This window comes from Mus caroli, unplaced genomic scaffold (genome assembly GCF_978045245.1).
Source record: "Mus caroli unplaced genomic scaffold, Mus_caroli_1 scaffold_3, whole genome shotgun sequence".
Classification (NCBI taxonomy): Eukaryota; Metazoa; Chordata; class Mammalia; order Rodentia; family Muridae; genus Mus; species Mus caroli.
The window spans coordinates 18,176,245-18,190,533 of record NW_028227258.1 but is presented as its reverse complement, the minus strand read 5'-3'; the positions used below and the strand labels follow the sequence as shown (position 1 = coordinate 18,190,533).

At 38.3% G+C, this 14,289-nt stretch overlaps 1 protein-coding gene across 7 annotated transcripts in view; it reads right to left on the bottom strand.

The window, feature by feature from the left end:
* Bmpr1b (bone morphogenetic protein receptor type 1B) overlaps positions 1–14,289 on the bottom strand; it is a 335,320-nt gene that overhangs the window by 24,497 nt on the left and 296,534 nt on the right. For 6 of the 7 annotated variants that reach the window (XM_085835481.1, XM_085835483.1, XM_085835482.1 and 3 more), the window contains 4 exons: positions 10,394–10,496; positions 9,807–9,909; positions 3,134–3,230; positions 1,459–1,597 (listed from right to left, as the gene is read on the bottom strand). In XM_085835481.1, coding sequence (XP_085691607.1) covers positions 1,459–1,597; positions 3,134–3,230; positions 9,807–9,909; positions 10,394–10,496 — 442 coding nt within the window. The remainder of the gene's footprint in view (positions 1–1,458; positions 1,598–3,133; positions 3,231–9,806; positions 9,910–10,393; positions 10,497–14,289) is intronic. The other variant, XM_029475533.2, reaches the window with a different exon arrangement.

Below are 14,289 nucleotides of genomic sequence, written 5' to 3'. Positions count from 1 at the left end.
CTGCCTGAAATCTCACCCTACACCCTATGTGAAGGAGACCTTGAGCTGTGAACTAGAGAAATGTTCCACTCAGTGGTTACATTTGTGAAGACAGGGACCATGTTTTATTTTGAGAATATTTAACTGTTCAGACATTATGCAGGGCCCAGGCCAGAGGTAGGGGAGCAGGAACAAAGGACAGGAGTCAGGTGAAGTTTACATGATATCCCTATGAAGCCTAGAAAGAAAATCTACAGACAATGGGAAAGGTTTGACTGATTATTCCCCTGCAAAGATGAAAAGCCATAGCCCAAGACTGTAGACTGATAACTGCATCTCAGTGAGATGAGTTAGGAGATACTGAGGTCCAGTCAGTCAGAATCCCAAGAGCATCGAAATCATTAGTACCAAGTGGATTTTGCTATTCGGACTTTTCTTTACAAATAAAATAGAATGCTACAGAGATACAAATGACAATAGTTATAATTGCTACTAACAGATTAAAGTATAAAAATTATTTTAAAAAATCTATTCGATCATCAGAACCTGGGCAACTTTTAAAGTCCTAAATACTATCATTTTGTTTATAATGACTGAAATGGCTGCATGAGCACAGATTGTTTCCTGTTTGATCTTAAAGCTGTCAACTACAAAGGTAAATACAAGATTGTCAGATGAAACAAGGAGACATGCAAGTCAGAACCAGAGCCTGAGATCTAAGAGTCAATTTCATGACCTTCTAAGGTGATAGGGAGATGCCCCAAAACTGAAAGCACTTGTCATCAAGCCTGAGTTCAATCCTCCATCACCACAAGGTGAAGAACCAGTTCCTGCAAGCCATGGCACCTGTACGTACCCCCTACCCCCATCTATACATTTTCTCCCCTCCTCTCTTGCTAAAATAACAAAGCTCATTGAGGAAGTTAGTTTTCATTAAAATTAGTTGTATCCTTAATTCCAACAACCTTACTTTGTGGTCTAGAAATGAATCAAATACGTTTCCTGGCCAAGCAAATGTCTTGATAAGGAACGTATTCTCTTCACAGTTGCAAGTGCTGGCTATCAGAAGTGTAGCCTCTTCTGGATGGAAAGGACAGACCTCAGCCTGCACTCTCACCCTCCAGCTGATATGCAGCCTTCTTCCTTTGCAGAGGTTGATGGTAATGCTTTTGCCTTCAAAAGCCAGGTCAAAGCACAGACACAGAATCAATCCTCACCAAAATCAGAGGGCAGAGGGCCCACGTGTATTGTTTTTCTTAATCCACTTTTGATCAGGATGTCTGAGGGTCTGGCTGGTAAACAGCCACGTTTAAAAAGAAACAATAATCTCACCCTCAACATGTCATGTTACCAGGAAGTCCCACATCTAAGATCCGACAGATACTGAGCCTTCTTGTCTACTGCCCTATGTAAGTAAAGGTAAACTGACACTGTCTGAGAACACCTTTCCTTGGGATCCATGCTATATTCTTCTCCTACCAGCAGAGGGAGGCCTGATCCACTTCCCGAGCTCTGAGACTGCTCGATCAAGTCTCTCAGGGACTCTCCAGGAGGAATGTACGTCTCGTCCTGCTCCAGCCCAATGCTGTACCTAGGTCGGGCTTCTTGTCTTTTATACCTAAGTATGGACAAGGGAGATGATTTCAAAAACGTAAATGCAGTGACAGATATAAAACACCGCAGACAAATATTAACCATGGACTTTAGCAATAAACACAAGATGAAACGCTATTTGCTATCTTTGGGAGGTTTCTCACTCAGTCATGTACAGATTTTTTCTCTGTGTTTTAAATGTTATATATAATCAGACTATACTCATTGGCATTTCCAAATAGCTCCAATAACCATTCCCTAGAAACATTTCCTTTAAGTTCCCTAAGTACTTAAATGTGTGAGGGATTTTTTCTTTCATTTATTAAAGATTGTCAGGAGCCTGGAGAGATGGCTCAGCAGTTAAGAGCACTGGTTGTCTTTCCAGATGACCCTTGTTCAATTCTCAGCACAAACATAGCAGTTCAAAATTGTCTTTAAATCCAATTTCAGGGTATCCAATACTCTTACACAGACATACATACAGGCAAAACACTGATGCACAAAACTAGATAAATAAATCTATCCTTTTTTTTTTGGTTTTTTTGAGACAGGGTTTCTCTGTGTAGCCCTGGCTGTCATGGCACTCACTTTGTAGACCAGGCTGGCCTCGAACTCAGAAATCCGCCTGCCTCTGCCTCCCGAGTGCTGGGATTAAAGGCCTGCGCCACCACGCCCGGCACCTTTTTTTTTTTTTTTTTTCCTAAAGTATGTCAGGGAACTCTTTTACATAAAATTATATATAAGACAATACAATGACCATGACATAAAAATAAAACCTTAAAACATGGTAATATTTAACATGTAATGTCTTCTATAACTTATCTTAATTAACTAAATGATGTACTATAGAATGTTACAGTTTAAAATTTGGATACTCAAATAGTATGGACACTTAAACCTTTAAATTTCACAAAGTAGAAAATAAGTTCTTGACTAAAAAACTTAAATATAACTAAACTCAGTTTATTTTAATGTTTACTCTATAAAAGTTATAATACTAGAGAAATTTGTAGTCAGGAAATAAGGAATTACTGAAAGCACTCTGACTCCCATATGTTTTCTTTTAATTTAATTATCATCAAACCTAAGTCATAACTAGTCACTAAATTTTCCAATTATCTGTGTTTCCTTAGAGATGAAAATTTTAAGTGAGTAATGTCTGAAACAGAAATGAGACAGGCATCTATTTATAGCTTTGTTGGGTGAATCTCTATCAATAGCAATAGACATTTTCAAATCAACCTAAGATCTAGGGGCAAGGGCTGGAGAGATGGCTCAGCGGGTAAGAGCACTGACTACTCTTCCTAAGGTCCTGAGTTCAAATCCCAGCAACCACATGGTGGCTCACAACCATCTGTAATGAGATCTGCCACCCTCTTCTGGGGTGTCTGAGGACAGCTACAGTGTACTTACATATAATAAATAAATAAATCTTTGAAAAAAATATTTAGGGGCAAAGAAAGCCATGCTGCAAAAAGCTTACAGGCAAGAACAGTAAAAATATATTCATATAGAAATCTCACTAAGAGTGTGAAACTCCATGTACACATCCAATACTTACCTGAAGTAACAGAATAAAATAATGAGGACCAAGAGTAAACTACAGACAGTCACAGATATAAGTAAGGCCTTGTGGTGTATGGGTCCATCAACAAAATCTGAAAAAGAAAGCCACAAAACAGCTTATAGTTTTACTTAAAAGGGATAAACTCTTTTTCTAAACATTTAATAAACATGTATCAAATAGGGGAATGTAAAATAGGGAAAACTATAATGTGTTGTATTAAAAAGCACATATGTACTCAAAACGGCGTGTATGATGATTGGTTGTTGATGATACTGTCAGACGTAGATGAATCCATTCAGCTAGATGTTTATTTCAACAGCACAAGTCTCCTCTATGGAAGGAGTTGACCTGACACAGAATAAACCCATAGAAAGAATACAAGGGAAGCAGATGGGTCCCTGAGTCTAACGTGAGAGTTCGAGCTGCTGTGTACCCCAGAGTCAGTGGCTGGGTCTGCAAGGCTCTTCTCACCTGGTGTCTGAAACAAAAACAACTCTGTATTCATTATATCCAAAGTTGTTTTCTGATAGATGCAAAACACAAGAATCCCTCAAATCCTATAAAAAAGATAGATATGAGTATACAGTGCACTTTTGTATGAACTCAAGTTCTTGACAAATCAGATTTGCTTAAAGCAAGCTTGAGAAAAGCTTCAAGTGAATTAGAATGTTTTAAGAGACCAAACCCAGAAATATTTATTCAAAAATATCTTCAATATCTTCTTTTTTAAAACCAATCATCCCAGGTGATTTGGGGGAGGGGAGGTGCAGTAGCTGAGGGCTATTTAAATAGTCTCACAGTCTCAGAGTTAGCCACGTTATTACAGGTACTGCATGCTCTGGGGAAAGTGATGGGTGCTACTTAGTTGTGAAAAGGAGGACTATAAGCTATGACTTCAGACAGCCTGAGAAGACATTCTCCCAGCTGTTCCCCTGCATAGAAAAGACAAATTCAAGTTTTGGCAGGAGATTTTCATTTACACAATAAAAAGTAGGATATGTTCCATGAAAGAAAATCTTAAAAAGGACTAAACTGGATAAAATCATTACATCCTTAGCAATTTACTGACAAAAGCTACACATATGGCATTATAGTATCACTTCAGTAAACAAAAATGAATTTCACAAAGGATACTATATCATCGTGTAATTCGATTCTTTTTTCTCTCTTTTATAGGGAAAGTATTACTATGTAATCAAGAGGGTTTCAAACTTCAAATTTTTCTGCTCTAGCCTCCCAAGGGTTGAAATGACAATATTGGCCACTATGTTGGCAGATATTTTTGTTTATATACTGTGAACGTTTCCCACAACGAGTTATTTTCAAAGATGATATGGTATTTGCATAGAAACATCCTAATTAGAAATCAATCTTCTGTTGTGATATATAAGGGATCCGCAACCCTATAGGTGGAACAACAATATGAACTAACCAGTACCCCGGAGCTCTTGTCTCTAGCTGCATATGTATCAAAAGATGGCCTAGTCGGCCATCACTGGAAAGAGAGGCCCATTGGACTTGCAAACTTTATATGCCCCAGTACAGGGGAATGCCAGGGCCAAAAAGGGGGAGTAGGTGGGTAGGGGAGTAAGGGGGTGGGTATGGGAAACTTTTGGGATAGCATTGGAAATGTAAATGAGGAAAATACCTAATAAAAAATGAAAAAAGAGAGTGTGCTATATGCATAATTTCTATTGTATATACAATTTTGTAACTAACATACACCTCTTTGATGATAACTGTCTACTTGACATTCTGAGATGTAAAACTATTACATCAGAGGACAGACATTACAAATCTTCTCATGGATGCTACCCGTTAAAGACTGAAACAATTTCTAATTCATTCTCAGGGATTGTTTTAATTATTTTGACAAAAAAACTTGAATAAAGCATTCCAATATGTCCTTTACCCACAGTTCTCATTTATAGCTTATCATATGTGATATAATCTTCTTGCTCTGATCACCCCTTAAACAAAACAATCCTCATATGCATACATACATACTCATGCATACTCGCACATGCACACTTGCATTCAAATTCAAAAATTTTAAAAATTTTAAAATATTATGTGCCTGTGTTTGGTTAGATCACTTGAGGTTGTAAGACAATGTTGCTATGCTATCCTGTTTTAAATAATTCAGAGTTCTTATTACAAATAATATGAACAAGGATACTATCTCACGAATAGTTATATAATAGAACTGGGACACTAACCGTTTAGTTGAAAGTACATGTACTTTGCAGTGTTGTGTAGAATGCTTGGATTAATTACTTTAACCCACACACCTTTACATGTTCTCTTGACAAATCTGATAATGGTCACTGATATAACATACTTTAAGCAGTCTAAAATATGTATTTAACACGCACTACCTTCAAATATGAATAAAAGTAGGCTTCATCTTAAAAGACTAAATGAAAACCATCAGAAATTAGTAGGTTTTTTTTTTTAATTATGCAGCTCAGCACTGTTGTAAGTGGTCCATGGAAAAGGAGCTTCAACTACTGAAGTAGCATCCAAAAAGCCATTGCAAAAAGGAGTGACAAATAGTACATTGTTTGGAAAAGATTGCTGGATAAATATTAAAAACATCTACATGTTCCTAAAATTAAAAGTCTACAACTGTCTACCTGTGTTACTTTATTAAGCTTCTATCTTCTGTGCCCTACATATACATCTAAAGAATGGAACCTTTGCAGAAAACACAGCTTATACTATTATTCTCAATTTTAAGGACAACTGTATATGTTTAGGAATCCAAAGAGAATGTTGCTCTACTAAGATTAAATCTAACCTCAGGATCACAATGAATTTTCAGTACATGAGCCCAGAATTCTTTTTCGCATCTATGCAATAATTCTGCAAAGACTCTTCCCCTTTCCCTTCTCATGGAGACACAGAGCTCAGACTGTGAACTGCTGACCACGCTCATTACATTTCTGACTTATGACAGGAACAAAACCTCAAGGACCTAAGGGAGGTTTTATTTACCATCCAGAGCTGTAGTTAAGGCTAGAATTATTCAGTATTCCTCCCCCTCCCCATCCCCAGTAATCCTCTCTTGCAGTCAAACATGCTGCCTGCTTGTCTTGGCTCATGAAGAGATGATCCTTTTCAATCAACCCGTTTCCGTTCTTCATATGGGTCTTGTGTTAGTCTGTCATTACCTGCACTTGGGAATAGTAACATGAATATCCCTGGAAGGAAACGCTTCCAGACACCGTGGAGAGGAGAACAGCACCTGGAGCCCTTTCAGGATAGAACTTTTCTACCTATGCTGCCCCTCGAACTTCACGGGGAGTAGGAACAACCAGGGACTCTGCAGGCAAGTGGCGATCGCTCTGAGAGACATGTAAGAATCACCTACTGTTTCATAAGAAAACTTAATTCTGTCACAGCCTTCATACTACAGTTTTTTATCTTTAGATGGGAATATCTATCCCCAATACTTCAAGGGGTTATAAGATTCAGATGGTTTAGTTAATGTAATACTTAGTATAATACCTGGCTTGCATTAGTCATTTTAACTTTCATTTAACATTTTATCTCACCCATTTAGTAAATACCTGCTCATCCTTGATTCTTGTTCATGTGTCACTTCTCTGTGGCTACTGTGCTAACTTGCCATTTCATACAGAACTAGCTCCGTGATGTCCTCGTGGTCGGCCAACCTCCCACTCTGACTGTCATGCCTGCTACACCATGATGGACTATATACACACTGGAAGCTAAAATAAACTATTTTCCCCCAAAACTGCCACTTGTCAGGATATTCTACCATAGCACAGAAAAATACCTCATACAGAAATTGTCAACAGAAAAGTTGCTTTGGTTCTGTAGTGAACCTGACCATGATGATTTCTGGAAGGGTGTGGAAGAGTTTGCACTTGAAGTGCTGGAATGTGCTGTGGGCAGAGCTTAGTGGGTCATTCTTGTGTATGCTAGGAAGACAGGAGTGTTGAGCAACCTGAGACACTGGATACACATCTCTTCAATGTGTCTCAAATGCAACTGGGCTAGTGGCCATTCATGTGAAATTTTGGCAAAGAATCTGGTTGCATTCTACATACGAGGTGAAATTTTATTTGAGGCCGAATTTAAACGAATGGGTTAATTTCTATGAGAGAGGACATTTCAGGCAGCGTGATGTGGAGTCTGTGGCATGGTTATTCTTGATGAGTCTTATGCAAAAGGAAATTTAAAATGTGCAGTTTGGGAGGGAAAGGAGTACTAGGAAGCTTGAGATTCCAGCTAAACCATGTGCTGAAAAGCATAATGACAAGATTACAACCAACCATTGACAAGAACCCTCTTAGGCTACATTGAATACCAGGAAAGTTACCCTAAAAACCACATACCACCACTTAAAGTTCCAATTTGTGAAAGGAGACAGGCCAAGGGGTTTCCTACTCCAAGAAAGCAAGTATTTAGGGATACTTTTCAGTGAATACAGCATATAAAACCTGCTTAGAAACATAGCCCAAGGACATGAGGCTTCACTCATAGCTGGTAGCAAAACTCCTTTTCCACATCATAGTACTTTTGGTTGTAAGAAAGATATAATATTGAGGATGTCATGGGACCTCCCCACCATGATCTCAGAGAGTTCCAAGGCTACATAGCAGAGTGAAAATCCTGTGAAGGGGCTCCAAAGTCCATTACATAAGGGTATAAAAATAAAGTCTATGTTTCAATGGAGACCCCCAAGCTATCAGAGATGCCAGATTAGTGGGACACCTACCTAGGAAAGTTGTATAGGGGAATAGAACCATCCCAAGAAAGAGAGATGTACTATATACTGCAAAGCTAGATGGAAGAGTCATCTAAGGTGAAGAGAAGTCTGGTGACTTTTGAACTGCTGTGTTGTCAGTTTGCTTTGGTCAAAATTTTCTTTACTATGGCCCAGTTCCTTCATTTTTGAATAGTTATGCATACTCTATGCTGTGGATATTGAAAGCACATTAATTTGGGTTTATGTGTTTGTTTGTTTCTAATATCAGATAACAGTGAAAAGACAGCCTTGTCTTTGGGCTTTAGAAGAGACTGTATTTTTTAACAGTATTGGAACTGTTAAAGAATATGTAAACGTTTGAAGTTGGATTAAATACATTTTGTATCATGAGATGGCCATAAGCCCATGGGGGCCGGGCATGTGATAGTGCTATTTGAGTGAGAAATTCCCTCATGGGTTTGAGCTGCATCCTCAGCTGGTGGTGGTGTTTTAGACGGTTAACAGACTGAATGAGATAAAGCTTTGCTGGAAGAAACACATCATGGGGCGGTGAACTTTGAATTTTGATAGCCTGACTCCATCTTCTCTTCTCTTCCCTTCCCTTCCCTTCCCTTCCCTTCTCTTCCCTTCTCTTCCCAAATTTTGATAGCCTGACTCCATTTTCCCTTCTCTTCCCTTCTCTTCCCAAATTTTGATAGCCTGACTCCATTTTCCCTTCTCTTCCCTTCCCTTTTCTTTTTCTTCTCTCTCTCTCTCTCTCTCTCTCTCTCTCTCTCTCTCTCTCTCTCTCTCTCTCTCTCTCTCTCTCTCTCTCTCTCTTTGTGGGGGGGTGGGGGGTGGGGGGTGGGTGTGGGTGTGTATCTGGAACTACAAGTCAAAATAAATCCTTTTAAAATTGCTTTTCTTTTTCAGAGTATTTTATTACAGCAAACAGAAAAGTTACTAAACCATCCTTAATATAATTTGTAATCTATCTCTACTAGTGACCAAATGTAAATTAAGTTTTTCCATGGTATTTCTTACATCTTAGTGTACTATTTCTGCAAGCAATATTTTCCTCATCAATTTCTGTAACTCTAACACTTAGGATGTTGCTTGTAAAGGAAATAAGGAAAACTGTGAACTTCTTATGTGAATTTCTAGAATAAAACGGAAAAGATTCACGCTGTAATGGGAATGTATTTATGAAACATTGTCAAAAGTATGAAACACAACTATGATTTATAGTTAATACACTCTCTCAAAAAATAATGTCAATCTTGAAGTTTCATTTTAAATTATGCACATAAGAATTAGGAATCTATAGCACTTATAAATCATGTATTTGTGATGAGCTCAAGGAAGGGAAAGGAAATCTAGAGGCTGCTGTCAAAATCCATGCCAAAAATGTCTTTAAGTATGCAATAGTTATCATTTTAAATATACCTAAGTATATAAGCATTGAAATTAAAACTTTTAAACATATGATCCATTTTAGAAATATGCTATTAATTTAATAAAACCAGTTTGTTATGGAGATAAAATAAAATGTGGTAGATGAAACAATCTTTCATTTAGTCATTTATAAGGTCTTTATTTTTCGAATGCATATTATGGCAGAGTAGATTTAATTAAGACCCAATTCCAAATGATATTAGAGAGTAAGTATGCAGCACTATTTATTTTCTCTACCTACTAGCAGTTCCCTGTAAGCTGTCCAAACTGGAGCTATCTGGCGAGAGGTGGGGAGAAGTCAACAGGGATCTTAAGAATACAGCTATACACAACCACTGAGCCATGATCTTTGCGCCTTTGTTGATTGTCATGATGTCAGCACTCTACTCCAGCAGTGGGTAATGAGAGCAATTAAAAGCAACCATTGTCAATTTGGCAAAATAAGAGAGTCCAGTGCTCATTTCCAGTAAGCAAAGCCCCCTTCACCCCTCTTACCTCTGTCCTTGAGAGGAGGCAGAGTGGGGTGGAGGTCTTTATTACACTCATTCCTTTCTGTGCAGCATTCAATTGATCTTCTTTGATGAGGAATGGGAGTGTCCTAAAATGAAATGCCAACAGCTATTAGTGGGTGTCCTCCATATTTCAATGCCATACCATCTAAAATTTGGACAGATTGTCACTAAAAAAACCATATTTAATATTCTAATAATTTTGCTCAAAATCTTGAAAAGAAAGGTTAGTTTCCACCAGAAAACTTATTTCAAATTATAATGTACCATTACAGCATTTCCATTTCAATAAAATATTACTGTACTTGTAGCAACCAGAGTACACTGGATAAGCAAATAATGAAGTCTTAATTTAACCAATAAATACTCTGGATTTTAAAGATAGTCTAGCTGGAAACTAAGTAATATGTTAATAGCTAATTTTAAAAAACATGGTTTGAAAATGAAGAAAGAATTGACTATTGAGAATTTTCAATTATTTTGCAAATTATTCAACATGGGATAGCAATGTCAAAGGGCTTACTTTATCTTGTCAATGCAAGTTACAAAGTAAATTCAAGTTATTTTCCTTACACGACATTGAAAATCTGACCCTTCTAGTCCTAGACATCCAGAGGTGACAACAGGCGTTCCAGAGTCATCTTCTTCTATCATTGTGAAGCAGTACCCATCTGTGCTGAAGACCAAACAGGACAAGGAAGAGAGTGAGGGAAGAGAACACAGGACTCATAAAAATAAAGTTAAATTAATTCCATTGGCTTCATCATAGACAGGGAAAAGTCATGCTGTTGGTTTTGTTTGTTTTTTGTTGTTGTTGTTGTTTTGTTGCTGCTGTTGTTTTTCCCTACACACTGTTGAGGACCTCCCAACATCTGCATCTATGAAAGTAGATGCACTGATCATTAAAGTTGTTTTCTCTTCACTTAGAAACTCAGGAAAGAGGAGAGTGAAATTTCCATGTATCATTAATTACCATTAAAAATCATTTATATTCTCAGTGAACTTATCTTGTCCCTATCACCTTTCCAGACAGACAACCTAATACCATCCCTACCCTTTATGTGAGGAGACTAAGGGTCAGAGAACTTTAGTAGTTTCCCAAATATCACAAAGTCACTGAGAAAGAGAGGGAGGCAAAGCAAAGCTGGAACCTGTGCCTGAGAGTGCAGGGATTGGCTCTCATTGGAGGCAGTGAAATACACACATCTAAGGCAGGGTGGTGGAAGATAGGCAGAAGTGGGATTAACCAATCACAGCAGAGGCGATGCAGGCTAAGGTTCTTAGCTCTCTCTCTCTCTCTCTCTTTGGACTGGCATGGCACAGCAAGACACTGAGCATGGCAGCAAACACTACTGGGTATGGATAAGAATAGAATTTATAGAAATTTTTTTGATTTTAGTAAATTTTAATGTGTCCTAAATAAAAATGACTTTCAGTTGTTACATGACATCTAATCTTCTTATTGATCATTTGAAGATAATACCATTTCTGTTTTACATATGGTGAAATTGACTTCGTGAGAAATTATAAATATATATAAGGATGAACAGAAACAGTTACAGCATTGGGCCTTGAATTGGAAGTCCTCTTATTTACTCCCACTCATTATCCGCTAACCTGGGAATAAACGGAAAAGAATAACTTGTGTATACAGGGCTGTGTACAAAGAGATAGATTCTCCTCATAAATCAGGACTTATACTGTGGGTTTCCAATAAGTCACAAGCTGCCATCCGTGTCCCTAGAAAGAGAGCATGGAGTCCACATCTTCCATCCCCTGCTCATCCATATGCATGTGCAGTGTCCAAGGCGCGTGACAATGGAGTGCCAAAGGTCATGGGAACAAAGCTGTGAGAGCTGTATGAGCCGTGATTTGTAGGTCTGTCTGCTTGCATTAGTGGGAGCAGCGTTCAGCCATGCATTAGCCCTCGAGTTACCATCAACATCCTTACAACTGTTTACTTAGTTTTTAGGTCTCAAGTGATCCAACATGTCTCAATTTATAAAACATTGAAGGGCGGAGCTGGAACAGACTAGTGACTGGCTGGGAAGGGGAGTGATAAATCCCTGTTTGACTCTGGTCAAATGGATGCATGATGCTGTAGAAGAAAAAATGCCTGTGAACAGTCCACCCTCAAATTCTTTGGAGCTTTTTACTCAACGGACTGAAACCTCAGCGGGAGTGTAAAACACACAGTACTGAAGGCAATATGTAAGACGGACCTTCACCACAAGCAATCTGAGTGAATACTCTTCATGTGGTTTCCTCTGTGTTCAGGCTATTGGTGAAAGTATTTCTCAGTTGAACTTCCTAGGCAGTAGAGGAGTCAACATAAGGCATTAAATCTGAGATGATATAATGTATTACTCAAAATCGTGGTGTGCAGAAATGGACATTAGGGTAATCCATAAGAACCCCCCACCAAGCAAACAAGCACAACTAAAGGGAGGGAAGGGGGGAGTCAAGTTGTTGGCAACTTATGATACAACAAAATGAAGAGTAAACCAAGTTTTAAAACTAAAAACCTGTTTGCAGATCTGAGAGCTAGAAATGTGAAGAAGAAGGGGGATAAAGATATTGTGCAGAAATTAAGAGCAACTAGTTTCTCTTGCAGAAAACCTGATCCCAACTCCTAGCAGCCATACAATGGCTAAAAACCATCTGTAACTTCATTTCCAAACATCCAGCACCTTCTTGCTTCTCCAGGGTTTGCTAATGGGTATGGTCGACATACACATGTGCAGGTAAAATACCAATACAAATAAGACAAACATAATATGTATGTATGTATGTAAGTACATATGTGTGTATGTATGCCTGCACACATGATTGCATATATTAGGGATAGAGAGAAAGAAAGAGGCATCCTGGAATATAGGATCACTATACAATGTCATAAATTTAGAAAGAAATAAATATGTGGAGACTATGAGAGGAGAAGGAGAGAAAGATTTCTTTGTTGATTATCTACAACACAGCAAATATATTTTATAAACCTCATACTGGAGTGCCTGTCCAACAAAGGACATTAACTGGTAACTAGCAGAACAATTACAGAAGGTGGAGCATTACTTGAAATCCTTTAACTCTGTAGTAAGCACCAATGCTCTGGAGTCCAAGCTGGCCAACTATTCCCACCATCAAGATGCCTATTGGGTGTCAGAAAGGGCAGTTACTCCCTGATATCAGGTTTTAAAAACTATTCTGCTGCCCAAGTATCCAAGCTTGTGTCACCATTCTCATAGTGTAGGAGCCAATGAGACGAAGAACTATGAAGGAAGTCAAAGGAGGAATAATGTTATGAAGTGAAATGCATAGGTGACTAATGGATGAATCGTTGGGTTACAGTAATGGTTATGAATGTGGACAGTGACACACAGCCAATGAATGTAACTGACAATTAGTGAGTTGTCCCTCTGTGTCACAGGAAGGAAAGAGGCAGTGACAAATGGACTGAGAATTGGGTGAACATTAAAAAAATCAGTCATGGATTCTCAGTGATACAGTAGTTACTCAATAAAAATGCAAAACACTCAGCAAGTTAAAGGTGACATGAGATCAAAGTAATATTTGTTATAATCCCCGATTCAATAGCTCTTCAGGTTCATGTTTTATTTTTTAATGTGTTCAGTATTCTAAAAGCAAAGGAAAGTTTGAAACACCCAGAAAGAAGGAAGGAGACTGACTGCTTTAGAAGACTTAGTGGTCCCTAGTGAGCCCACACTAGCAAGAGGGGGTCTTCCTGTTTCAAAGGTTTGGGGGAGTTAGTGATTCTCTGTTAGGCTGCTATGCATCTAGAGACTGCAGTGATGTTAATTCTTCTCACTTCTAGTCTATTGGATTTACAACAGCCTTCTGGGACCCAGTCCCATTGTGAGTTATTGCTGAGGTATAGAAAGCAGTTTCACAAGTCATATACAATGGCATCAATAATACCTTTATTCAAAGGGAGGGAAATAGGACTAGAAAGATAGCTTCGAGGTTATGGCTGAAAACCACTCTTTAATGCCTCCAAGGACTGACAGTTCCCAGCGATCAATAACTAGCCCTGCACATTTTCAAAGTTGTACCAAATTCTTGAATGCTTGAATTTCCTTTGAGTTTAAGTTTCGATCATAATCCATTTTAAAGAGCAGACTGAGAACACTATGTCTTTGAAAATACTTGTTTCACTTTCAAGGGAGCACGATAAGTTTTCAAATTTTCCAGCACAAGTAATCTAATGGAATACACAATTTGTACAGTTGCTATTTGATTTTGTAGATTTTTATCAGTAAGTAGCCAATAGCTCACATACAGCAGTTTTGTCGAGGACAGTTCTTTTTTTTTCGTATGTGGAACACACTCAAGCATCAGGGACCAAAAGAGGCAGCACAAGGAAGAGGCAGTCTCGATTTGAGGAGAACATAGACTATTCAGACTGATTCTAAAGGGAAGACAAAAACTTCAGGCAGCAGGGATAGAAACCA